The 26,429-nt window shown below is 43.0% G+C and overlaps 1 protein-coding gene across 7 annotated transcripts in view; it reads left to right on the top strand.

Moving 5' to 3' along the window:
- Nucleotides 1-628: 628 nt before the first annotated feature.
- Nucleotides 629-26,429, top strand: part of LOC116694568 (protein NDRG4) — a 79,327-nt gene continuing 53,526 nt past the window's right edge. For 3 of the 7 annotated variants that reach the window (XM_032524343.1, XM_032524344.1, XM_032524341.1), the window contains exons 1-2: nucleotides 740-890; nucleotides 5,465-5,538. In XM_032524343.1, coding sequence (XP_032380234.1) covers nucleotides 5,465-5,538 — 74 coding nt within the window. In that variant the 5' untranslated portion in view covers nucleotides 740-890. Of the gene's footprint in view, nucleotides 891-5,464; nucleotides 5,539-26,429 lie in introns of all 7 variants that reach the window. The other 4 variants (XM_032524348.1, XM_032524346.1, XM_032524345.1 and 1 more) reach the window with 2 other exon arrangements.

Genomic DNA, 26,429 nt, shown 5'->3' with positions numbered 1-26,429 from the left:
TCTCCTCCATAACACATAGTTTATTCAATGCAGTCTCTGCCAATGCTTTGTTATGGATTGCTCAAGTCAGTGAGATAACTGAGCCACATGGATGATGCTGCTATCAGCGATCAGTGTTACCATCATTTCATGCCCCAGTTGCCCAAACATGGTCCGTTCTTTTGACGGTAGCTTTAACCAGTCAACAAAGCTCTTCTGGTTGCCAGCGGGCTGTTGTGTTGGTATGCCCATGTGTGTGTGTGTGTGTGTGGGTGTGAGGACATCTGTGAGCTGATATGGAGTCATTTCGTGTCAAAATTAGATGCTCAGATGAGGATATTTCCTTTCACATTTGAATGAATTTATTTAAATTTTTACTCTTTTTCTAAAAAGCATGAAGAAAAGCCTTCAAAGCCTTCGCCAACTCAGAGCTGCAGTGTCCTGACTAACAAGATGAACACGAACGCACACAGCTCTTTTAAGCCAGACTCAACTCTTTCCCTTTTTCCTTTGCTTGTCTCCTCTCCTCAACTTGCCTCCTTTGTTTTCCTTTTCGGCAAGTCCTTTTTTCTCCCTTCTTCTCCTCCCTTTGTCACTTCGTTCCCCACCTTACTTCTGGGTGCTGTGATCTTCAGCGTGCTGCATCATTGGTGAAGCCACGTGCTCTCTGTTTATCATCAGCAAGGGGAGGGAGATAGAGAAAGAGAGATACAGTAGAGAGAGAAAGACTGCATCTCTCGCTCTCTCGCTCTCTCGCTCTCTCATTTTGTTTAGTACACCCACAGACACACACACAGCGACACACAATATTCCAATCCTTAGCAGCCTGAGGGACGCACACACTAGCACAGAGAGAGAAAACCGGCCAAAGCAGACTATACCGACTGGAAAAGATCTGAACTACACCCCAGGTACAGTAAAGCTTTATCTGTCTGGAGCATGAATTTTAACAGTGTTTTGTCTGGAAATGTGTGTGTGAAACAGTCTATCTGAAGTGTTTTTCATACCAAAATCAGGGCTCTAAGAGTCTTTGTGAAGCCGACAGAATATGTTAACTGTCTAGAAAAGAGAAGAAGAATGAAGCAGCCATATGCTGAAGCGGTTTTTTGTTGTTTTTTGAGGACAACAGGAGGAGGATGTTAAAATGAGGACAAGAGTTTTGGCACGATGTGTGTGAGCTTTACTTCACCCCCACCACCCACAGTAGACACGCACACGCACACGCACACACACACACACACACACACACACACACACACACTGTCTGCATTGGAGTGAATAGCGTGTCAACGAGTTGAATTTATTGTCCCCACAGAAAACAAAGTGTGCCATTTACACCACAGCAGTGCCCATGAACACAACTCAAAAGATTAGTGTGTGTTTAAGCTGAAAGGCAGTGTATTTACATGGTATTATACATGTATTTAGAGTGAATATTAACCTGGGGTTGATGTGTTGAAGTTGCTGCTTCCAGAAAAAGTCTTCCACTGTCAGTAAACACCACAGACCTACGTCTAACTGCAGAGAGGAGGGAACAGTGGGCGCTTGGGGGAATAATGTTTGGTTAGACCAAGCCGAGTGAATGAGGAACCGAGAGTAGGTGGAAGTCATAAAAGTTGATTGAATTTGGTGCAGGCTTGTGTTAGCAGTGCCCCGAGTCTGCTTGCATTTGTTGAATGCTGCTGGCAACTGGTGAAAGACTGAGGCTGTAATGCATGATGGCATAGTGGCAGAAATTGCAGCAGTTGGGGGCTCTTAGGCTACGTTAGACTGCAGGCAACAGTGACCCAAATCTGATTCTAGTTTTTGCTCATGTATGATTTTATCATGACATTTAAAAAGCCTGAATAACATGACATCTGATCTATTCCAGTTCGGATTTGGGCCACTTCTACATGTGGTCCAATTCCATTACAGGTCTGGACAGTTGGATCAGAATTAATGCTAGAGCAGGGCTTCTCAAACGCATCACTCAACGATCTGCAAAAATTCTTATTTTAGGTCAGAGGTCTGGAACGATCGCGATAACAAAACAGCAACGCCCTTTTCATTTTTAAGCAACATTTTGACAAACATACCTTTTTCAGAGATTCATGCAGTTTTTCTACATTTTTGTCCCTTTTCCCCTTCATTTTTGCTTTTCCGCTCTTTTTTTTTTCAACGATTTTTAAAAACTTTTTTGTCGATTAATGGGGCAGACAGAAACTACACACCATAGCTTTGACTAAGCATTATGAACATGCTTAATGAATGCGAGCAAACCCATGTGACTGCGCCCCGCTGAGCCGCCCCGCTGCAGGCACATATGACGGTTCTCCTGAGGTCCTGTAGCTGTAATAATGGATATAATGGTTGTGATTCATCATTGGTATTATCGCTTGATACATCCGAGTGCTGGATGCTGTAACGTGGATTTAACGTTATTAAAGTCTCTGTTCCCGAACTGCCATTTATCGGCTAGTAGCTATCGATAGCTGCTAGCACGACATTACAATTACATCTCCTTGGTTCTCTAACACGTCCATGGGTTTATTTTGCATGACGTTGTAAAAGTCAGATCTGGGAAAAAAATCGTAATGAGCCTCAAGGTCTGCAGTCTAAACGTAGCCCTAGACCCAGTAAGACACTTACATATGTTAAAGCGCCTGAATTGTACCTGGATAGTCATATTTCTTAAATGCAACTACTACTAATAAATCTCATAAGACTCATAAATATTGAATTTTGCATGATTGCATGGTATTTGATTTTGCTTGATTGGGTCAGGCCAGAACTAAACTATCAGTATTGTATCCCATTCAAAACCTTTGTAATAGCAACACTGTAATGTCCCATTTTAGTTTGGTCCTCCTTACATAATCTCTCCGTAGCATCCAGAACCACGCTCCCCTTTTCGTTTCCTTGCAGGAAATGTTTTCACATTCTTTTTAAACCCATAAAACGTATCGGCTGGTTTTCACTGCTGTGCTGCTCCTTCAGCACATAAAACAGACACTAACGCCGAGCCTGTCTTCCCTTTGGGAGCGGGTCTGTTTCTCAGCTCTGGGTTTATAAATAGATTTCCAAAATGCAATTCACTCCTGTTTTTGTTCTTACATGAGCTACACTTCATCGCTGCTCTGGTCAGCCCATATTTTGGATAGCAGTAGCTAACTATTTACCAGAATCCTTTTTGATTTTGAGTGGGCCTGAAACTAGAATTGAAGTCATACTGAAATGAAATGCGCCTATATTTTTGCTAGAAAAATGAAAAATAAATTCTAATTTCAAGGACAAGTATCTTTTAGTTTTCTCCAGTCACAGACTATATGTTATTGTACCATATCACCTCAGTTCCATAGAATATAATGGGCTGGTAACATGCGTGTGAGTGCTGAGGTTACAGGTTGATTTAGACAATTCCCTACGACTGGACTCATGACCGAGACAGCTGAACACCACCTTCCTTTCTATTTCTATAAAGCAAGATGAACAACAACAAGTGACTCTGCAGGTTTTGAAATAAAATGAACAAAAAGTAACATCAAGTGGGAATCAGGGCTAAGTGAATTGGCTAACTTTAGCAAGGTAGGCTAACTAGCCAGTTCCCTTTCTGAGTGGAATACAATCTCAACAGCACGACTGGTTTTCTTAAACGTTGAACGTTTTTAAGAGACAGCTTAAGTCCCAACAGTTAACAGCAACAGCATGCAGGCTTGTTGAAAGGGAAAAAGGGTGTGGCCATTCATAGAATATTTCAATTTTCAGTTTGATTTGAAGGGTAAAGAGAAATATACTGAGTTCTTACTACAGTATCATTAACTACTTTAATGATCCTGAGGGCGCTTTCACACCTGTAGTCCGGTAGACCCGGTGCGAGTTTGGTTCAGCTCGGTTAGCATTCACGATGCACTCTGTCATGTGCACCAAACACTGTTATCCAATGTCACGCAGCGGATTCCCGGTCGCCCGTTGGACAGAATGTCTGAGCGTATCTCGCCAGCACCTCATGGTCTCAGATGTAATGGAGCAACACCAAATGTATGTGGTCTCGGGTTTTTAATAATTTAGAAGAAGGCGAACAATTTGATCAAGGAAGAGGGCAGGCCCAATGAGAGACATTATCGTGTGAGGTAAGGGCGGGGGGAAAAATCGATACAGCGTAGTATCGCAATACTTTCAGTGTCTGTGCTGTGTCGATGCACAGGCGCCAAGTATGGATCTTTTATTATATATGTGTTGGTCAGTATTTCTGCTTGACAATATCATTTTTCAACAATAAAATTGAAGCGATATGAACAAACAGAGAAATGCATGTTTTTAGATGAAACAGATGTTGACAACGTTTCCTTTTGGGGACGTCATTTAAATCTGGGAAAAAGTAGAAGTTGGAAAAAAGGTTATAAATTGCAATATATTGCAAAATATTGCAATATGTTTAAAATCACAATAATATCGTATTGTGGCATAAATATCGTGATGGTATCGTATCGGGAGGCGTCTGGTTATTCCCCCCCTAATGTGAGGTATGAGCATACTTTATGGATATGAAAGTTATCATCCATAAAGTTTGAATATTGTGTGCAAGTTTGAATTCATTTAAAATTCAAATAAATGAATAATAACTAGTAAAGGCACTTGTTCACTTCCTATTTTTGGGTCGGATGGCGTTTTCAATGAACTCAGGTGCCCTTGAAGGCAAACCGAGCCCCGTACATTCAGGCAGACCGGAGTTTGGTTGTTTGGGTCCACAGCACCCCCGACCAACCCAGCTGTCCAACGGAAAACTCCAGGGTTCGGATAAAGAGGACCAAACAGCTCAGGTGGGAAAGCGCCCTAATGTGTGTTTTTATAATTCATACAGTTGCTGATCACTACTCGTGAGTCAGTGGTTTAGACGTCTCTGAGGCTAGCTCTGTGTTTCTTCTTCTATCTGTTTTGGACCAGTTTGAAGTCCCCGAACCCCACTTTCATGCTCCCAGCCCCTCCCACCCACTGGCATTTTCAACAATGAAGTTTGGCACTGCCAGTGAGCCACTGGAAAAGCAATGTTATGTGTTTTGCATGCTAATATCTGTTCCTCTTAGCTCAATGTTTCTTTTAATCTAATCAGTTAGCTTCCTTGTGTCTCCTGGCAAATGAGAGTGATATTTATGCAAATCACAGTATGTCTTGCACTTCTTAGAGGCTTATGCAGCTTTAAAGACCTCCCACTGGATTTGTTATTGATTATGAGATTTAATAACTTTGATAGTGGCAATCACTTGACCACAGAACAGTCTTCTTATTTTGTTAACCTTCACATTTCTCTCCCTTATGGCCAGTTCCACAGGATCCTATTCATCTCTCTCTCCTAACTTCTGACACCCTCTGTCTGCTCTGTGTAGTTGTATTGCATGGAGTCTCCTCTTATAATTCTGTGAATCATATTACTGCCTTTGCACCTGCAATGCACCAACACCAGTACAGTAGCTCTTGTCTCTTGTATTTCTATACCCACTGCTAGATGGGGCCTGGATTGTTTTGGAACTTCCCTCCCAAGGCTGGCTGCACGGTTCCACAGAGCCTCCTGCAGACCATGTACGTAGGACCGGGATTCCACTGTACCTACCTACATTACGTACCATACCGTGCCACACAGGTCTCTCCTTTTTCCAGCCTGTGTGGATTTATCTATGGCATTTCCCGTCCATCCGTTCCATTCTGTCAATCAGTCAGTCAAAGTGTTCACATATTCATTCTGCAGCAGCGGGCAGAAGCCCCCAGATCCAATGAGAAGTCACCATGAGGTTATTAAGCAAACATGCAACAGGACGAGTAATCCATCTGTCATCTGAAAGATTTCTATTCAGAATTTATTTTTAAATCATAACATACTGGAACTGATGCTGGGAATTAGGCTGGGAGCAAAGCCAGACCCTGAAACTGAAAAAGTCCCTCAACAACATTTGGTGCCAACCTATTCCAGGTGACACACTGTCAGTGAGCCTTTTACAGCATGAGCAATATGCTCATCCCTTTTAATTTTGTACATACAGTACATCAGAACCAGACCCCACAAATAATCATGTCTTTAAAGGGACTGCAACATTCAGACCATTAATGTAGCAGCAAACAAATATTTGCCATGTAAAGATACAAAGACACAGTGGAGAAGTCACACCACACTTCCTCTGTGTGTTGCAATCTGAGCTTCTCTGTTCTATTTTTCTTGGTTTGTGCGTGCATGTGCCCGTGGACAAACATAGATACTGTATTTCTGGTATTGGGGAACAGTCTGTGAGAGCTGTTTGGAGGCAGCCTGCTGTTTTTTCTCAGTATTTCCAATACAGACCCTTTAAATCAGCTTTGCCAAACCTCTTGAGCTTATTGACTCCCATTCAATTAGTAATAATATAATATGATACACTTTTATTTGCTTAAATGTGCTCCCAGTTACACCACGCCCAATTTGTTTCAGGTTGTAGTTGTACATTTGAGCTTCTTTTAGACTTCAGACTAATCACTACATGGCTTGTTTTCGGCCTTAAATGTGATACTAGATTGATGAAAATGGATCTCTGTGATTTGCATTTGTGCACTTAAAAGCATTCATGAAACCTGCAGTCACTAAGGCTAAAGGGTTGGTAAAACTGAACAATAATTAAGTTACAGCTTTGGACCATTTAATTACATTTAGCTTGTAGATGCGAGCTTAGGGTCAGATGTCCTTTGTCATGCATTTACTAGGTTCAAATATCGGCTGCACCAATTCACATTTTTTCTGCAATTCTTTAAGTACATGATACAATTTTACAACGAGACTCCCAATAAATATGTTCCCATATCCCATATTTATGTTTTGCTATAATTCCACCCCCCCTGTTTCATTGTAGCCAAGGAGACCATCCAGTGTATAAAAAAACAGTAGTCCTACACTGGAACAAATCTTGTAACTCCCTAGTGTGTTTTCAGATCCTTAACAACAAAAAGACTGGATACGATTCGATTGGGTGATTTTTAGGTGAATATCACCCTCAACTGGTTAATATTACTGTAAGCAGATAGAAATGGAGCATAACAGCGTGATCGCGCACATTTCTCTTCTCTCAATGTGTGTGTTATCTATTAATGTCGCCCATCACCTTTGAAATGCCAGCCTGGATGCTGGCTGTCCTGTGTGATTGTCTGAGTCAGTCTGGAAGGAGCTGCACGTTCCACACATCTCTGCATGCCTATTATTACATATTATTACTATGGAGTGTCAATGTGTATGCAATCTTCATCTTCGTCTCAGCAATTGCAACAAAGAGTAGCACATCTGTGGTAATAATGAAAATATGTTCCTGAATTGTCAAAAAAAATGCACAGTTTTGTGTTTAAGTGATCACTGCAGAAGAAAAGCCTTTATTAGGAGAATTTGTTCGGAGCCCGAGCGGATGTCATGATGTGTTAGAGAGAGGGGAGCCATTAATTAAGTGAATGCTGCTGTTGACATATTGGTTATTTGAATGCCTGCGCTGTGGCCACTAGTGGAGGACATCTATTAAAATACAGGGTGGCACACCAGGGGCAACCGTTTTATATGTGTGGGACATGATTCAGCATTTTGCCCTCAAGATGAGTTTTTTATGAGTTGAGTTATTAGAATAACTGAATGGCCGTTGCTCTCAGCAAAAACAATAGCAAATAATTTGAAATGTTGCTGAATACAGCTTGGTACTAGATAATAGAAATGTGAGCTTTGGAAGTAATTTACATTAATTACTGGGTTATTTGTAGGGAACAAAGATAGTAGCCAGGCAAGGATCATCCTCTTCATCAAATTTCCCCTAGTGTCTGTGAGGTAGCAACAATCAGAGAAAACACTCAATCTAATGTTAGCAATAGCTACTAAATGAATGTAATGGGTAATGTGATGTGGGTGGGGATGGCGCAGTGGATATGACACATGCCTTTGGTGTGGGAGACCCGGGTTGTGTTCCCACTGCGATACATCTACCAATGTGTCCCTGAGCAAGGCACTTAACCCCCAGTTGCTCCAGAGGTGTGCAACCTCTGACATAAAGCGAAATTGTAAGTCGCTTTGGATAACTGTCAGCTAAATGACATGGAATGTAATGTAATAATGAGATGAAGGCTAAAGGTAACGTTTTATGGATTGAATGGAAACAACTTGGTCAGAATCTGTTTAGTAAAAGATTATGGTTTGGGTTAAAACACCTTGCGTTGAGAATAGGAGCCGTAAAATGTCAAAGGGAGCTGACATTTCAGCCTCATATCCACTAATGAGGCGCCTCAAATTGGCAGTTCAGGAGCATTTGTGGACCAAAACTTTAAACTAACCCTAACCCTCTCCCCTCCCAAACCCATCCCTACAACTTCCAGCCTGGGAGTCTGTCACCAGGGCACACTAAACCTCTTTCGGCTCACCATTGTATAATATTGGAGTGAATGTTTTGAAAAGTGTAGCTACATTTGCGGCCTTTATTGGCATTGCCCTGACTTGCTGTGACTTGAACAAGCTGCAGAGGCGTCTCCACTGCAATGTTTCCTCTGCTGCGCCCTGTTTACGTAACATTGCACTTTTTTTTACCCAATTAAGGGAATTTAATGGTTCTGCGTAGAATTGTACCCCCTCAGACCCCTGTGCTTCTACGCCAGACCCTAAGTCGTAGCCTGACGTCACTTCTCCAAAAACGTAACTACGTGGCGGCCACACACGTCGCTCGGCCGTGACTCGGTAGCTTTGAATCCCCCCCCCCCCGACTCATTTCCTGGTTCTCCTTCTCCATTAACAACATGATATCAAGGAGAAGGTTAACTTCTCCTGCTGCTGATGTCCCACCGATTGACCCTCTGAAGACCACACCCCCCCAGCGTTCTCAAATGCCCCGCGATGCAAAGAAACACGTTCAACCCTGACCCCGAAAGGGTCAGGACGCCGTAGGAGCGATGCTGGAGCTTCGGCGTAGCTGTGCAATGCCGTGACAACCACAAACACACAACAGTCTAGAATCCTGTTCTCAATACACTGGAAATATCAAATGTAGCAAAACGGCCCCAAAAAAAGTGACCACCCCTCTCTGCACATAAAACCTGAAGTATTTTCTGTGGCTAGATACATCTATGGAGTTAGGTGAAAGAAAAAAAAAGGCCTATATCTATAATCTATAATTTGGGTTAATGCTTTAGTCCTTTATAGGTTATAGGTATATATAATACGTAATTTGGCTTTACACCTCCAGTCCCAGTCAGAAATTAAAATGGAAGACAATCAGCTGTTGGGGTTCTGGGTTGTGACCTGTTTTCCCCTGGATGCTGTAATAAAGCCATGTGGCTGAAGGAAGCGGCTGCGGTTTGCTCAGGAAACCATTAATCCCCTCCGCTTGCTCCACTGAGCTTTGATCCTCGACATCTGGTTCACCGTTTGGTTCAGGAAGGAGGCCGACAAACACTCCCCTCACCCCACAGGGTTCTGCTGGTAGCCACACACTGTCTGCCCGTCTGGCCTGCTGGCATCTACCCCGCAGCCCTGTGGGCGGACCATTAAACACACCCACTAGAGTGGACATTTGGTTGAACCTTTCAGTGCTTCTGGTGGACGGTCCAACAGTGCCATTTAGCTTGAGCCAATTTCATTATAAGTCAGTGTGTAAATGTTGGTTATGACGCTAAGATGTAGTGTTTTGCTGTGGCTGGTGGATGGTAAATGATTGGGTTAGGTGAGCATCAGTGAGGTCCAACACCGATGTTGGTGATAGGCTTCCAGTTCATCACCAAGGAGTTGGATGGGGTTAAGGTCAGGGTCTGTGCAGGACAGTAAAGTTCTTCCACAACAAACTGGGAAAAGCACTTCTTTATGGATCTGGCTTTGCATACAAAAGTGCTTTTCTTATGTTCAAATAAGAAAGGGTTTTCCCCAAACTGTTGTAACAGAGCTGCAAGAACACTATTAAGATATAATATGATGGACCATGTAGGTTGATGATGACAGATGCTCATTAGAGTGCGGATCGGGCCGGATTTTTCTTCCGACAGAGCAGTAACCGAACCCGACCCGAGCCCGACAGGCATTAAGATATTTATGTCCGAGCCCGACACAGTTAAAATCGCATTTGTTTCTCATACTAATGACACATGTACGTTTGTTTGTGTGGAAAGCCCGCTTTTATTAAGCAATTGTAGGAAGGCATTCGGAAATGTCAACAGATGAGCGCATCAATGCACACGGGGCAACAAGCGCCATTACCTACATAATCAGCTGTTTTAAATTCAAAATGTTCAACGCCTTATCGCGCTGATGTGACCGAGCCCGACCCGAACCCGAGCATCCTTTCTAAAAATCTGTTCGAACCCGGCACGGCCCGTCGGGTACCGTCGGGCTCGGGTCGGGTATCCATCCTCTAATGCTCATGGGATGGTGGATGCTAGATAGCACCCGATACCCATGTCGACGTCAACGCGAGCGTACTACGCAGGCATCAGCCCTTGGGCTTTCCGTAGCCCGACTGTGACAGATTCTAATTGCACTTTCTACCATGAAAAATCCAAAAAAATCAAATCAAGCCAAGTCAACTTTATTGTCAATTCGGCAATATGTGCCAGACAATCAACAGTGTTTGACAATCATGACAATCAGTAAAATGGATATTAGGATTTAGGTCATGGTTTACAAATTGGTAGAGATAACAGCCACAGTATAAGCACCTGTAAATATTATGTTTTGTCTTTCTGGCAAACAGGATTGCATATACGTTTTTAGCATTAGCACAAGATGTCATATCAGACTTTATTCATAGATTTGCCAAGCACAGTCCCAGCTGTGTACAAGGTGATGATTAAAAGTGTGCTCACTCAGCCTTTTCCAAATTACAAAAAAATGTGAAAGTGACCACATCAGGACCACTGGGCTCTTGTCCGTGGTCCAGTTATAGTGGAATTAATGAGACAAGTTAATATATACTGCATGCAAAACTGTGCTTCACTTTAATCCCACCTGCTCACTCCCATCTCAGGCAGTGCCAGCTTCTCATCCATCCAACACACTCCTTCAAAGCTGGGAACATATTTTAGGTTCTATTTCAGAGCGGGATTTAGTTGAGTTATGCATAAAGTTATTCTGGGCATGCAGGTTGTCGTTACTGCGGGTGCTTATAAAGAATCTAGACATTGAACTCAAAATGGAACTAACTAAATCACTTTGCATTGTGTTTCCACTCTTAGATTAATACCAAACAATCAAAAATAGAGCTGAAATCAATACATCCCAATATTTTTCCAATATCAAAATATATCACAAATGTAAATGTGTGCAAAATTATTAGGGCTACGCCCTGAAAGTCAATCATCAAATTATGTGTTGGTGACCCCTCAGTGATGACACGGCAAACAAGTCACACCCACAAAATAGAAATTTTACTTAAGTAAGAGTCTGTAAGTATCATCAGGGAAATGTACTTAAAGTATTAAAAGTAAAAGTACTCAATGCAGACATTCAGATTTGATAAACCACATGTGTATGGTGGGCAAAAATCTCCTTTTGTAAAGTAAATAGTAACTAAAGCTGTCAGATTAATGTAGTAAAAAGTACAATATTTGTAAAATGTAGTGGCGTAGAAGTAGAAAGTGGCGTGAAAAGAAAAGACTACTTTAGTACAGTACTGCAGTAAATGTACACAGTTCCATTCCACCACTGGGGAGGGGGTGCTGGAAAGCTCACGGCAGTCGACGTCACGTGAGAATTGCTCGATCAAATCTCACATGAAAATTTGAACAAACCATCTGATACACATTTTAAAATGTTAGTAGCTTATTTTCCCGCATTTCCCTTGATAATCAAGTAAACTCATGATGCCATTTCATCGCAGTGGTGATCGCAGTATTGGAAATCACAATGACAATATGAATGTTTCTCCAGATCGTGCAGCCCTATCACTGTCCTCATTCATATTTGAAGATTCTACAAATACATAATATCCAGCTACAATAAAGCCTGTTGGATGTTAGAATGAAAGTACAGAGAGTTGTTGCTATGGAGATGATACACTGTCTTGCCTATTCATTTAAAACTGGCATGTTAGATTTGTCTTTCACTCCAAGTTAATGAATGAATAAGACTGGAGACTGCACAGGTTCAGTCCTCTGTCCTGTGACGTCTTCACTGCTGGAAACTAATATTAGCCGCCCGTCCCCCTGCACAGCGGCTGCTCCACTCAGCAGAAACATACACCCTTAAGGTGGTGCCGCCCTCGCACACCCCAAATCCGATGCCAGGAGTGTGTTTTCAAAAGTGTGAGCACACCACTGTGTGACTGGACCCTCCCTGTGTCCTCTCATTCTCTGTTGTTTGACCTGGGTCAGTTTGCTGTATGCTATGAATAGTAATACAGGAAGTATGAACGCAGAGATACGCAGCCTTGTCTCCCCAAACATGGCTGCTTTTCTTCCTGCAGGTAAAGCTGACTTTTTGGATGGCGTTTGTAACACTTTCTTCGAGCCATAGCTTTCATCTGACAGCGCTGACATGGAAGCTTTTTATGCTGGAAGAAATAGCGGATATTTAATATTTAATTCTCCACTCCGACATTGATATCTCTACTCACACTTCTCTCCGCTGAAGACTCCTCTAGACATTCAGCAGCTATAAATAATTAAAAGATTCACTTACAATGGTGGGGAGAGCTGAGGTACTAATTGGGATTTAAATACCAGCAGTGACATGATTATGCCAAATCTGTTTTGCAATAAGGTGTGTAGAAAGATGTCAGCATGTCGGCAGCAGGAATCTGTTGATTTCGCATGTTTGTGCTCCCCACGCAGACCAACAGGCTGGGTGATGGTGATGTGACCAGTGATGTATAGAAGTGAATGGCGGGGCATGTCAGTAAGGATTACCATCTCCGCTCTACTTGACTGGAGGAAGCATCCACTTATTTCAATAACACCAACAACTGAAATACACAAAGTCATCAGGAATGAAATAAGACAGCAGATAGGGATGGGATAGACTGCTGCATAATCAGCCAATGACGAGATGTCTCGGGCTTGGTATCATTAAAAAAATGTTGATATTGGTACTAATACCAATATCACGACTTCAATACCGGTTCCTGTACGATACTTTTTTCAGTAATAATTTCATAAAATCCATTTTGACAAAAAGAAATTACAACATTAAACATTAGTTCTTCCTCCATGTCTCTACGACATGTAACATTAGGTCTGACAGCCAATCACAGACATGGTTAGATCTTGGAAGAAGCATGCTTATTGGCTCACTGATGCTGATGATATTTAATCCTTAGGTATTGAACGTTAGTATTGATCGGGGAGGCATTTTTCCATACTCGATACCATGGTTGGTGCCTAAAAAGTATTCAATTCCCTACCCAGACCTAGTGATGACTTGCCCCCTTCAGAAACCAAAGCTTTGCTCCATTTTCAGAAGCAACATTACAATTTTTATACTTGAAATGTTCTTGCTAAGTAATCAAATGTTCATAAAACAGTAAAAACATCCAACTCAGAGAGGTTAAAACATGAAATTAATTAATCTAAAAGTATAAAAATGATAGTAACATGAGGATGGAATGGGGATTGAATGCTTTAAAATGCAATCTGTAACATATACTGTGAAGTGCCTTATATCCAGAGGGTCAATGGATGTACTGTACTGTTGCAATGTTTAAGCAGCTTTGTTTATTTTAGTGAAACTATAGAGAATTACAGAAAACAATACATTTAATATTGATTTCCTGGAAACAGGTAGTGACGGGATCCCCTGTATCTTGCTTTATTTCACAGTTTTAAGCCTCGACCTCACTGAACAAGGGACACTGCCAAGTGAAGCAGAAGCTCAGTGAACCAGAACTACAGTGGACACGTATTTTATTGACTGTAGGCTTTTAAAAGTCGATTTTCAGTCTGTGTTCTGTAACAAGACTCAAAGTCTTCCGCCACGCCAGCGGCTCTGCGTGGCTGTACTTAGGCCCAGAGTTCCTTCAGCCAGATGTTCTCTCCTCACACTGAGAATGTGAACATGCTGATGTTCATAAAGTATGTATTTTCACCATCTGAGTTTAGCATGGTAGCGTTGTAACATTTGAGAATTAGCGCTAAACACAAAGTATTGGTATCAAGTATAGGACAAAATAAAAATTTGACCTGGTAATGGCGTCTGATGAACATTTAGTGGGTCACCAAAGTGGTTACAATTCATCCTGAGGGGAACATTACTGTCTATATCATATTTAATGGCCATCCGTCCAATATTGTTGGGTTATTTCAGTGAAGAAAAAAATTACCAACCTCAAGATGGCACTAGCTAACAAGTCAGTGACTAAGTGAAGTTTTGGACCTGCTGCTGGCTCTAGATAGAGCGGAACATGATCAAATGTATTCAAACCCATGCTCAGGGATCTATGAAGAGGTGTATAACATTTCATGGCAAGCCTTCATAGGTTGTTGAGGTATTTCTGTCTGGACCTAAGTGGTGGGCCTGCTGACAGAACAACACTGCCATCCATAGGACCATGCCGCTAGCATTACTAGCAAGTTTATTCAAAGAATGCTGCTAACAGACCTATATTGTAAAAAATGAAATGTCTCCTGTTCAGTTCAGGACTTCTGTATGATTGTGGTGTCACAAAAATACATTATATTGGTAGGAAGTGCTGCTACAGTGCCCTTGCTGTCTTTCCCCGGCTCCAATGACGGTGCAGAGACTCCCAGAGCGCAGATGCAAAGACCTGGCAACACCCCCAACTGGGCTTTTTGGGGAGGGGGCCTTTAAGAGACAAGAACTAGACAGACAGTATGAGAAAAAGTAGTCTTTGAACATTAAAACATGTAAGAATGTTCTTGTAGAAACCCCAAATACAATTACCAACCTGACCATGAGCATAATATAGGATCTTTAAAGGAGAATTGTTTTCTAATTAAGGGGAAATCGATTGGCAGAAATTGAAAATCATATTCATAATTGTCTACTAACTGGCTGAAGTAATAGATCTGTAACAGTGTGTCCTTGTCACTTGTACTATACCAGTCACTCCATCTTCTAAAGCGCTTCATCAGCCAGCAGAAGCATTGAGGTGGTGGTGTGTCTGTGATCTAGTGAAGGGGAGGGGGAGTGGGGGAGAGACAACTAGCATCCATATCCTTTAGAGGGCTGTTAGCCATTTTGAATCAAGCCATCTGTTAGTTATTTATACATTTGAGTAGAGGCAGAACTTTGATTACCTGGTCCACAGATCTCTGCAGGGTAAATCCAGACAGCTAGCTAGACCATCTGTCCAATCTGAGGACTATGGTTACCTGGTCCTCAGATCTCTGCAGGGTAAATCCAGACAGCTAGCTAGACTATCTGTCCAATCTGAGGACTATGGTTACCTTGTCCTCAGATCTCTGCAGGGTAAATCCAGACAGCTATCTAGAATATAAGAATAAACCAGAGCATGTTATTCTCCCATCTCGGAATATTGTGCGGACTAGTGAGACCAAAGGAAGGTCTGACAATGCGAGATTAGGAACCTGACCTGACAGAGGTGGAGAAAAGGGAGGTGAGGGCGTTTTACTCAACGTGTAGAAGTCTTCGACCGAGTAGCTTTCTTGATAAATTGAGCAAACATAAATAACAGTAAAGAAATATTCAACGTGTCCTTTTTCTGTGTCAACTTCGGTGCTTTTATTAAGGGGTTCTCTACTCTTTTCCTTTACCATGGACAAACCAGTCCCAACCACTGAAAAGCTCTGTCCTAACGCTGTCCTGTTGCTGTCACAGGTTACTGTCACAGGTTACTCTCCTTGCTGTCTCTCTCTCTCTCTGGCCGTGTCTCTTTCTGCTGTCCCAGTTTTTAAGGTATTGATTCAGTCATTGCACATCAGATCCGATGCTTCCCCTTCACATGGACATGCAATTGATTTCCCCCTATTACAGGAAGTTTCTCTCTTTACTGTCCTTGCATCCCCTCTATGTGCTCCATTGTCATTGGATGATTGGAGCAAAAAATCCGAACCTTCCATCACTCAAACATAACACACAAATGTTTTCACCTATTTAAACTTATTCTCAATAATCGGTTTGTACGATATTGTACAAAACGTTAGGCACAACAACATATGATATTTAAAATTAGGGAGATTTGACCGGGTGGGGAGTGAGTCCTTACCCCAAGTGAAGGAGTTTAAGTACCTTGGGGTCTTGTTCGCGGTGAGGGGACCACGGAGCGTGAGATTGGTCGGAGAATCGGAGCAGCTGGTGCGGTATTACATTCGTTTATCGCACCGTTGTGACGAAAAGAGAGCTGAGCCAGAAGGCAAAGCTCCGATCTACCGGGCAATTTGTTCCTACCCCACCTATGGTCATGAAGGCTGGGTCATGACCGAAAGAAGAGATCCAGGGTACAAGCGGCCGAAATGGGTTTCCTCAGGGGTGGCTGGCGTCTCCCTTAGAGATAGGGTGAGAAGCTCAGTCATCCGAGAGGAGCTCGGAGTAGAGCCACTGCTCCTTCGCGTCGAAAGGAGCCAGTTGAGGTGGTTTGGGCATCTGGTAAGGATGCCTCTGGGCGCCTCCTAGGGAGGTGGTCCAGGCACGTCCAGCTGGGAGGAGGCCTGGGGAAGACCCAGGACTAGGTGGAGAGATTATATCTCCAACTGGCCTGGGAACGCCTCGGGATCCCCCAGTCGGAGTGGTTGATGTGGCTGGGAAAGGGAAGTTTGGGGTCCCCTACTGGAGCTGCTGCCCGCGACCCGATACCGGATAAGCGGATGAAGATGGATGGATGGATGGAGATTTGAACGCTGAATTTATCGGTCTTTTTTTTTTTTTTTTTTATATTTATTTTCAAGTCTTTTCAAGTTTTATATAACAAACAGAACAGAAAAAAAGCCACAAAAAGAAAAAACAAACAAAAAACAACGGGGCTGCCAGGAAAATCAAGATTAAAAGCTGTCTTGGGTAAATGTTATATGCTGTTATCTACGTTCAGATGTCATAGCAATACAAGTTGCAATCAGTCAAGAGCACATCTCTACAGAAAAGAATCACATGTTTTTAAGATGTCAATGACTGGTCCCCAGATGCTCAGAAAGCGGTTTCGTGTTTAGAGTTTTGCATCCGTATCTTTCCATCGGATGATCCCAGTCATTTCATTAAGCATTTTGAAAGCAGGAGGAGTGGGGACTTCAGTCCAGAAGAATCATTTTCTTTGCGGCAACCATGCCAGCATTAGTGCTTTTTGCTCTCCGGCGGATACCTGGAGAGCCTTTCTGAACACCCAAAGAGCGCCAGCTCTGGGTCAGGGGCAATGTCCAAGTTAAAGACCAGACTGAACCACTGAAATACATCACCACCAAAACTTATGTAATTGAGGACATAACCAGAAAGATGTGATAGCGAACCCTCCGCACCTTCGCATCGACCACACAGAGAAGAAAGTGACGGGTAGATTTTATGCAGTTTAAGCTTAGAATAGTGTAATCGATGAACAACTTTATATTGAATCAGTTTATATCTTGCGTTGATAGAGCATGTATGAATTCTAGTCAAAGCTTCAGTCCAGGTATCGTTGGACACCTCAAGCCCCAGTTCGTTAGACCAAGCTTCTCTGAGATGGTGAGTGGATGCGGAGAGGCGAACAGGGAACAAAGCGAGTATTAGGTGCCTGGAGTCAGGGGAAGCAGCATGAGATCGTAGAATGGGAATTGGTGGCATGGTTTCAAAGTTTGGTAGTACACCTTTAGCATAGTGCCTGATTTGAAAATCGAAATGTGAGAATTTGGTAGTTAAATTGCGTGGCCAGCTGACAACAAAGAGGCAAAATGTCCGCACATATAGGTCTCCGAGGGCAACAAGTCCCTTCTCTCTCCAGTCTGCAAACACCCTATCCGCTTGGGTAGGTAGGAATGAATGGTTTGACTATGGGGGGGTGTACAGAAGTTCGGCAGCTTGCAGGCACTCTTATCTGATTCAGGATCCTAAGGGAGTTTCTCAAAATGAAGTTTTTACCAATAAATTTAAGAGGAGGCTCTGTTTTGAAAAAAGCAAGGCACAAGAGAGGTGCCGCTGTGCACCGCTGCAGCTTCGATGTTAACCACAGGGGGGAGCTGTTAAAACACCCCACGGGCTGACCCTGCCGCCAGTACATCAAGGCCCTTGCATTGGCTGCCCCTAGTAATTCCTGAATACTGGGAGCCAAACCCCCCCTCCTCTGTAGATTTATGCAGGTGCGCTTAGATAGCGATGCGCCTTGTACCCCCAGATGAAAGGAAAGACAATTGAGTCCAGATTTTAAAAATGCTGAAGTGAGAAAGTTGGCAGATCTGAAATAAGTACAAAAACTAGGGAGAGCCACCATCTTGATTGCATTGATTCGCCCCACCATGGACAGTGGCAGAGCTCCACTTTCTATGGCACCTTTTAACTTCGATCATTTCAGCAAATTAAGTTTAAATAATTGCTTGGGGTCCCGGGGTATTTGAGCCCTAGATAGGTGAAATGGTCTTTCACCAGTGTAAATGGCAGTGTGTCAAGGAATTGTGGGTCTAAACGTCAAATAGGGGCATGAATTCACTCTTTCCCCAGTTGATTGTGTAGCCGGAGAGTTTGCCGAATGAATTAATGAAGTCGAGCAGAGGGGGGACAGACAACCTCTGGGTCTGAGAGATATAATAATGTATCATCTGCATAAAGACCCACCGGCTTCCACCCCGCCTATCTTAATGCCGCTGATGCAGGAGGCTCCTGATCCCTATCGCAAGGGGCTCAGGGCACATCAAAGAGCAGGGGCGACGCGGGTCACCCTGTCTGACTCCGCGTGCAGCCCGAAGGCCCAGATCTATCACCATTGGTGAGGATGAGGATTTTGGGCAGAGGTATAACATTTTAACCCACGCAATGAAGGTGTCCAATTCCAAATCCCTAAGAGCTTTGAGCATGAAAGGACATCTATTGGTCAAAAGCCTTGGCGCATCAGGCCAAGACAGCTGCTTGGGGTCTCCTGAGTTGCTGGCATATATGTTATTTAGGAGCCGTTACATTGCAAAATGAGAAATACCTGGGATAAACCCTGTTGGTCAGGGTGTATAATTGAGGAGATGTGCCTTCCTAACTGTTAGCTAACACCTTGTGGACAGATTTCTGGTCAAAATTGAGGGTGCAATGGGTCTGTAGTTTCCCCGGCTCAGTACCGTCCTTGCCTTTTTTTAACAAAAGGCAAATATTTGCTTCATACAGCGACCAGGAAATGCTTTGTTCTCAGTGGAGTCCCTTGATCATCCTAAGTAAGAGTGGGGCAAGTGTTTTATGAAATGCCTTATAAAACTCACAACCAAACCGTCTGGGCCAGCTGCTTTGCCAGAGGGAAAAGATTTAATTGCCTCAACTAACTCATCCTCCGTGAAGTCTGCGTTAAGTTCCAACCTAGATGACTATCTAATGTCGGCAGGCAAAGGGAGTCAAAAAAGTAGGGATCTGTGCTAGTTGCACTAGAATTAGCAGAATATAATTCTGAGTAAAAGTCTTTAAAGCGGTATTTATTCCTTAGGGTTGACCAGCAAATTCCTGTTTTGGATTATTTATTAAATTGCACGACTCGCTGAGCACCCTTCAGGTCTAGCCAGCAGCCTCTCGGCTATCACCCAACTCAAATGTTTCTGTTTTATTTTAAGTATGAGTTTGCCAATGGTTTCACTGAGAATGTAGTATATTCGTATTTCAACTTCAAAATCTTGTATATTCCTGTGACATAGAGTCCTATAGGCCCGTTCAAGAGCTGGAAGTGCATTTTCATCAACCAGGCGATGGCGCTGTTCCCTTTTTTTGAAGCTTAAATGAAATTATATGGCCCTTCATAACAACTTTGAGGGTTTCCCCGCGATTGCGCGATACGTCTCCTGGGTCATGGTCTCAAGAAAACCCCCAGGCGGCGCAGACATGTAGCCCATAAATACTTGGTCAGACAGCAAACCATGGATTAAAGCGCCAACAGTAAATTTTGTTTTGGCAGGGTGAGCTTCAATTGTAAAGATACTGGACTGTGATCGATATCAATATATTATGTATTTAGTCTGTACGATATTGGGTATAATTTTGCGTCCACAAAAAATAGTCGATCCTGTGGTATGATTTATGGACATGTGAAAAGTAGGAATAATCCTGTCCGTCGGATGTTGCAGTCTCCATATTCAATTACGTTTCTGGATAGTAGGTATTCAATATTTGGACAGATGCTATGTGGGGTGGAGCTCGAGAGGAAAGTCTGTCAAGGTATGGATCAGGAACAGTTAACGGCGCCACCATAATTAGATTGGTGGTGCTGAGGTCCGGAATTAGGTCAAATACTTTGCGGAAAAAATGGGTCGTCCGTATTTGACCGTATATGTTCAAAAAAGTGACAGGGGACGAACAATGTCTCCAGTAATCAATATACCTGCCATTTGAGTAGTGGTAGCTGAAGTAAGTTGGAATGGAATATCTTTCGAAAGAGAATGGCGACACCTGGCTTTGGGAGGTAAACGGTGACTGATAAACTTGAGAGACCCATTCGCTCTCAGCCGCCTCTGTTCTGTAGCTTATGTGAGTTCTTGCAGAAAAACTATGTCTGCTTTAAGCGACCTCAAGTGGCAAAAAACCTTACCTCGCTTGACTACATGCCCAAGACCGCGACATTCCATGAGACCAGTGAAATGGTACTCATGTCTGTCGGTTTTCACCGTTGGGCTCCACATGTAGATAATCAAATAGAGAAGGGATAGCAATCCAAGACAGCCAAAAATGATGAAAAGGTATAAAACAATTATTCTGGCAGCTCCGAACAACAATCAAACAACACGAATAAACCCACCCTCCTCCCACAGAAACCCCCAAACGAGCATCATTCTCCCTTCACACTTACTGAGGGCCACGGACGTATGGCTTGCAAGACACAACTCTAACCAACCGAACATTTTTACCTAAACAAGCCGGGGCCCCTCTACCGTTCAGAAACAACCAAAATTGACATATGAACTTAAAATGTTTAAATATTCCGTCAGGATTGTGAATTGTCCTTTATGCTTTGTGCAAAGGTCTGTGAACATAACCTGATTGGCAAATCACAAATTGTCAGACCGGTCTAGTCCTTTCCAGTGTCCCGCTGCAAGTCGCCGCGAACATCATATAGCTTCTCGGGGGAAGTGAATATCTTTTGAAGCCCGTTGTGATGGAAGTGGAGCTTGGCTGGAAAAGCAGGCTGTGCTTGATTTTCAGCTCGCGCAGGGCTGCCATAGCTTCACGGACATCCCGTCGCTGCTCCCCACCTCGGCAGTATAGTCTGGAAATATGAAGACTTTATGTGCACCATCATGAGGGACTGTTGTCGAGCGAGCCGTATTATCATCTCTTTTCCTGAAAGTGGTGGACCCGGGCGATGATTGTGCGGGGTCTGACCGAAGGACAGAGGCTCCGTCTACTGGCTGGGCTGTAGGGCGGGCACGGTCAAAATTACCGGCTTTGGGAAGTGAGTCTCGCCTAACAGTTGTGGAATGAGAGCGCTACAAATTCAGTTGGATTTCCTTCTCCTCTTCGGGAATCCCTACAAACTTAACATTGTTGCGCCTTGAGCGGCCCTCTAAGTCATTGTTTTGGCTCGGAGGAAAGCGTTTCTCTTCTGTAGTTGTTGTGCGGTTCCATAGCAGCAGACGAGCATCGTGGTCTGATACCGTCTTCGACTACTTGATCCATTTGGGTCGCAGGCTGTTGTGAGACGACTGGAGGGAAGCTAGCTTCTCATCACATAAATCGAAAGGGTGTTGATAGTCTTCAGGATCGTATCTGCATGTTTTTCAAGTCCTCATGGGAGAGGCGTGTGGGCACCAGGTGGTTCCTCGTAGCCACCACCACGCTGCCGCTAGCTAGCCTCGGCCTTAGCGGCCTGTCTTCTTGTCTTTGGCTTTGGGATTAGCAAAGTCGACATTCCTTGGTCTTAAACGGTCAGCAGGGACATAGAAACAGAACCGGGATGATATTGTCGAGCAAACTTGGTTAAAGACGGCAAATTTAAACAAATACAAGTTGAACGGAGAGGAGCTCTCGCAGAGACGTCTTACTCCATACGCTGCACACAGCGCCCCCGCAATTTATCGGTCTTAATAGTTAAGTTTAGCCAACAAAAGGTGACTCAGGTGAGCCAGGTAACGCACCGTAAGTCATGGTTGTGACAGCGGTTGTTGCCGTTCCATTTAACTGACATGAATTGACTGTCATGCAGCGGCGACAGTTAAGTTCAGGCACTTAGAGGACTCGTTAAGGTTAGAAATAAAGTTTGTGGTTTGTGTGGAAACACCGGTTTTCCTCTAAGTAGTACTACCGGGACGCGGACAACCCTAACAGGGTTCTTTTCTAGAAATGCCTTGTGTGTCTTTTATGGATTTTTAATTGTGACACTGGGGCATTTTCGATTATCCTTCCAGAAGAGCGGCAGGGAGCTGTGGAGGTGACCTTTTATATAAAGTTTTATACTGCCGCTGACCGCCCTGTCCAGTGATTCCTCTAACCTGCTTTTGATATCTGGGTCCCTTTTTATGGCTTTTAAAATAACCAAATCATATTTTTTAAGGAGGTTTTAAAGTGGTCCCCTTGTGCGCTGCGTTTTAACCCTAACCTGTGACAGTCCTGTGTTATTTGACCCATCCACCCCCCCCCCAACCAACCTCCCTGTGTGGATTTTGGTCTTTTCAATACTACTTGCTGCCAAAATTGTTCTGTGATCATGGAATATGCTTCCCATTGAAATACATTACTTCAAAATTCGTAATCAAAACAGGAAAATAATGACAGAAACGTGATCTGTACACAAATCAATAGATTAAATAAGGTGACCCTTTCACAAACTGCCTTAGACTGGCCAATCACTACTACATTGTGTTGTCTTTCTACTTTTAGTTTTATATTTCAATGTTCTTTGAAAACGCATATCTAGGGCTTTTTTTCTACTGCACTTTGGTCAGCTTTATGTGCTGTAGAAAGAAACTTTACTTGCTATATCTTTATGTATTGTAGCCTATATTTGTTTGCTGCTATATCAAAGTTCTGAATGTTGAGCATAGCCCCTTTGATTTGTCCTGCCCTCGTCTGAAAGATGAGTAATTATCAAAGACAATACAACAGGAGTCATATAACCCTACATGAATTGAAGGAGGAGGAAAACAACACAAAGAGAAAAGGTTACTATGGTGCAACTATGAGGTGTAATTTGACAAGATGTACAGTACGTGTGAATGGAGAACAACATGTTCTCAAAGTGTGTAATTTAAAGCAGGAGAGCAGGGACACCCATTTTAAATGTTATCACTCCATTGAATGGGCATTATCAGTGATTCTAAGCCTCATAGATTTGAGTTGAAAGGGGCCTGCTACACCTACTACGAGGTTTAGAAGGTGTAATCATCTATTTGTAAGGTTACGATCGCCATTTGTGCCGTCAGGACCCCTTGGTGTCAATTTCTAACGCTCTGGGAGTCAATTCAAACAAAGCACATATACCTTGGTTAGGTTTAGGCAACAAAACTACTGAGGTTTAGTAAAAGATTTTGGTTTGGGTTGAAATTCTGTTATGGCATTAGTTGACATTATGTAAGAAAGCAACACAAAATTAACATTTGGTTTAACATATGACGCTAACACCACTCTCCCAGATGAAGGTAAGGTTTTGTCTGAGCCATCCTCCACCTCAACCTTCCTTATGCTGAATTTCAGTCTTTTAAAGAGTCCCTCTAATAATCATTTTCAGCATCATATTTGTACTCTTAGAAAGTTTATATGCTTTGATATTTAAAGATTGATTTCAGCTCAGACTCAACCTTGATGACTAGAACTCTGGACTTGGCATTGGACTCAAACGCTGGTAATGGTGACTTGATTTGAACTCTTCTTTAGTGACTCAGGCTTGGACTCTTACACTCTTACACTGGGGGACTCAAACTTGACTTGGACTCTTCTTTGGTGACACAGATTTGGACTCGGACTCTAACAGTTGGGACTCGAGACTCAACATGAATTCGACTTGGACTCTTCTTTGGTGACGTGGAATTGAATTCGAAGACTGGGGACTCCAGACTTGACTCTGACTTGACTGTTGGTGTCTCATGTCTATGGTAGTAATAACTGATAACGGATGGTATTGGCTGATAACATTCACAGGGGTTGTCAGGGAGGGGAGAGCAGTAACACCAAATCCATTAGTTAAAACAATGAGAATGCATTTGCAATGATAGTATTCATGCTATGGTGCCAGCTCTCATAAGATGGTGGGAAAATAGAGAAGGTGAGCCTGACTCCAAGCCAGACTACGCTTGGTTGTCATAGCAACTGTACGTCTGGGCAGAACTGGAAAAAAGGAGCCAAGGAGCAAGAGAAAAGAAAGAGGACAGGTCCATTTTGTTCTGCTCAACAAACTGCTGTAAAAGCAGACATTTTTTCCCCAAACTAGAAACTAAAAAGCCACTTGTTCTGAGAGAAAGGGCTATTTTTTGGCAGTGTTCCTTAAGGAAAGAGTGGACATAGAAAACAGGCCTGTAAATAACTCCTCACCCACTGGCACTTTGGCTGCCTGACCACAGTTGGTTGAGGGATAAAGAGAGGCTTTGAAGTTAGGCTCTCCACTGTGGTGAGTGCACTGTGATGGCCACATGTCTCACTGATCCATTCATCAGGTACAATACACATTCCTGAACGGAGGAGGTAAAATCAGTATAATAATGTTCAAATATATTCCAATATATTGTACTGGGCCATAAATTATATTACTGTAATTTATCTGTTTTTAATTTTATACACATTTCTAAATTCAAGTGTGTTGGTTTACAATCTTCTAGTCTCACATTGTTAGACCCTCTTCCACAGCGCTGTATAAGAGGGTCTGGCGAGTCCACATAGTACTCTGTGATGGGAGAAAAACACGCTCTGCTTCATTGGCATTTCTTTAAACCAATCACATAATAGTCTTAATATCATCTTGGGTGGTGCTAAGCTCCAGACTGAGCCACGGTGCCTCTGCTAAATAGTCTCAGGAAGGAAGTTGTTTTGGTGGAACATGTGTACATTCAGAAGTAGTTTAGGCGTCAACAGGAAACTCAGAGTGGACAGATAGTCTAGCTAGCTGTCTGGATTTACCTGTCAGAGATCTGAGGACAGGTAACCATAGTCCTCAGATTGGACAGATAGTCTAGCTAGCTGTCTGGATTTACCTGCAGAGACCTGAGGACCAGGAACCATAGTCCTCAGATTGGACAGATAGTCTAGGTAGGTCTGGATTACCCTGCAGAGATCTGAGGACCAGGTAACCATGTCTAGATTGGACAGATAGTCTAGCTAGCGTCTGGATTTACCCTGCAGAGACTGAGGACCAGGTAACCATAGTCCTCAGATTGGACAGATAGTCTAGCTAGCTGTCTGGATTTACCCTGCAGAGATCTAGGACCAGGTAAAATAGTCCTCAGATTGGACAGATAGTCTAGCTAGCTGTCTGGATTACCCTGCAGAGATCTAAGGACCAGGTAACCCATAGTCCTCAGATTGGACAGATAGTCTAGCTAGCTGTCTGGATTTACCCTGGTCTAAGGAGGTTAGAATTACTATTCAAAGAAAGCGGAAGTAAACGGGTCATGTGGCGGAATATACCGCGACACCTGAACAATCCTGGAAGTGGAACGTCATCGTTATAAACTAAAAATCTCTTCCTACCACACTGACCTACCAAAAAAGTGAGTTTCATAGCAATCCACAAAAAAAAAACATATTAAATAATTTTATGGGGACATTCATGGGGAGTCTTTAAGATACCTTATTAGGAGGTTTATTGAGTGGAACCTAGGGGTCGACAAGTTTGTCATTTGAAAATGAAGAACAGAAGAGTATGTTGAGTGGAAAATCTTACTTGATGGTGTTACTAGACAAACACGTCCCAGAGTCACCAAAATGATTAGGAATCATCCTCTGGGGATTACAAAGGCTCCAAATTTCTTCCCACTCTAAACAGTCATTGTTGAGCCGTCTTGCTGCAGTATAAAGGGTTCAGCAGACAAAATTATTAACAGGCTGTCTGAACAATTTCAATGCTCACAAATTCACAACTTGTGTACAAAGACTAGTAAGGAGACACACAATCACATAAAAGTCCTTAACTACATGTGAAGTAACATCTCTTGTTACAATAAAGAAACAACAACTTCACCATGGGTGAAAGGCAAAGTTAGACACCAGACAAGGCATTAAAGCAGAGGAGGACAGCACCGGTGTCTTTCCACTGGCAGCAAGGGCATAATGGGACCAAATATAGCCAGTGTAATGCAACGGTAATTGATTTCACAACCAGCTGTCTTACATAAGCATGTCAGAGTGAATAGAGATAGCCAGAAAGAGAGGGATGAGACAGGATGAAATGAGTCTGCTCTGTATTTTCCATGCACAAGAGGTGTGATCAACGGGCATAGTTCAAATGACTCTGTATGCA

This window comes from Etheostoma spectabile, chromosome 8, assembly GCF_008692095.1.
Source record: "Etheostoma spectabile isolate EspeVRDwgs_2016 chromosome 8, UIUC_Espe_1.0, whole genome shotgun sequence".
NCBI lineage: Eukaryota > Metazoa > Chordata > Actinopteri > Perciformes > Percidae > Etheostoma > Etheostoma spectabile.
The sequence above is the reverse complement of the archived record's forward strand: the minus strand, read 5'-3'. Positions and strand labels throughout refer to the sequence as shown.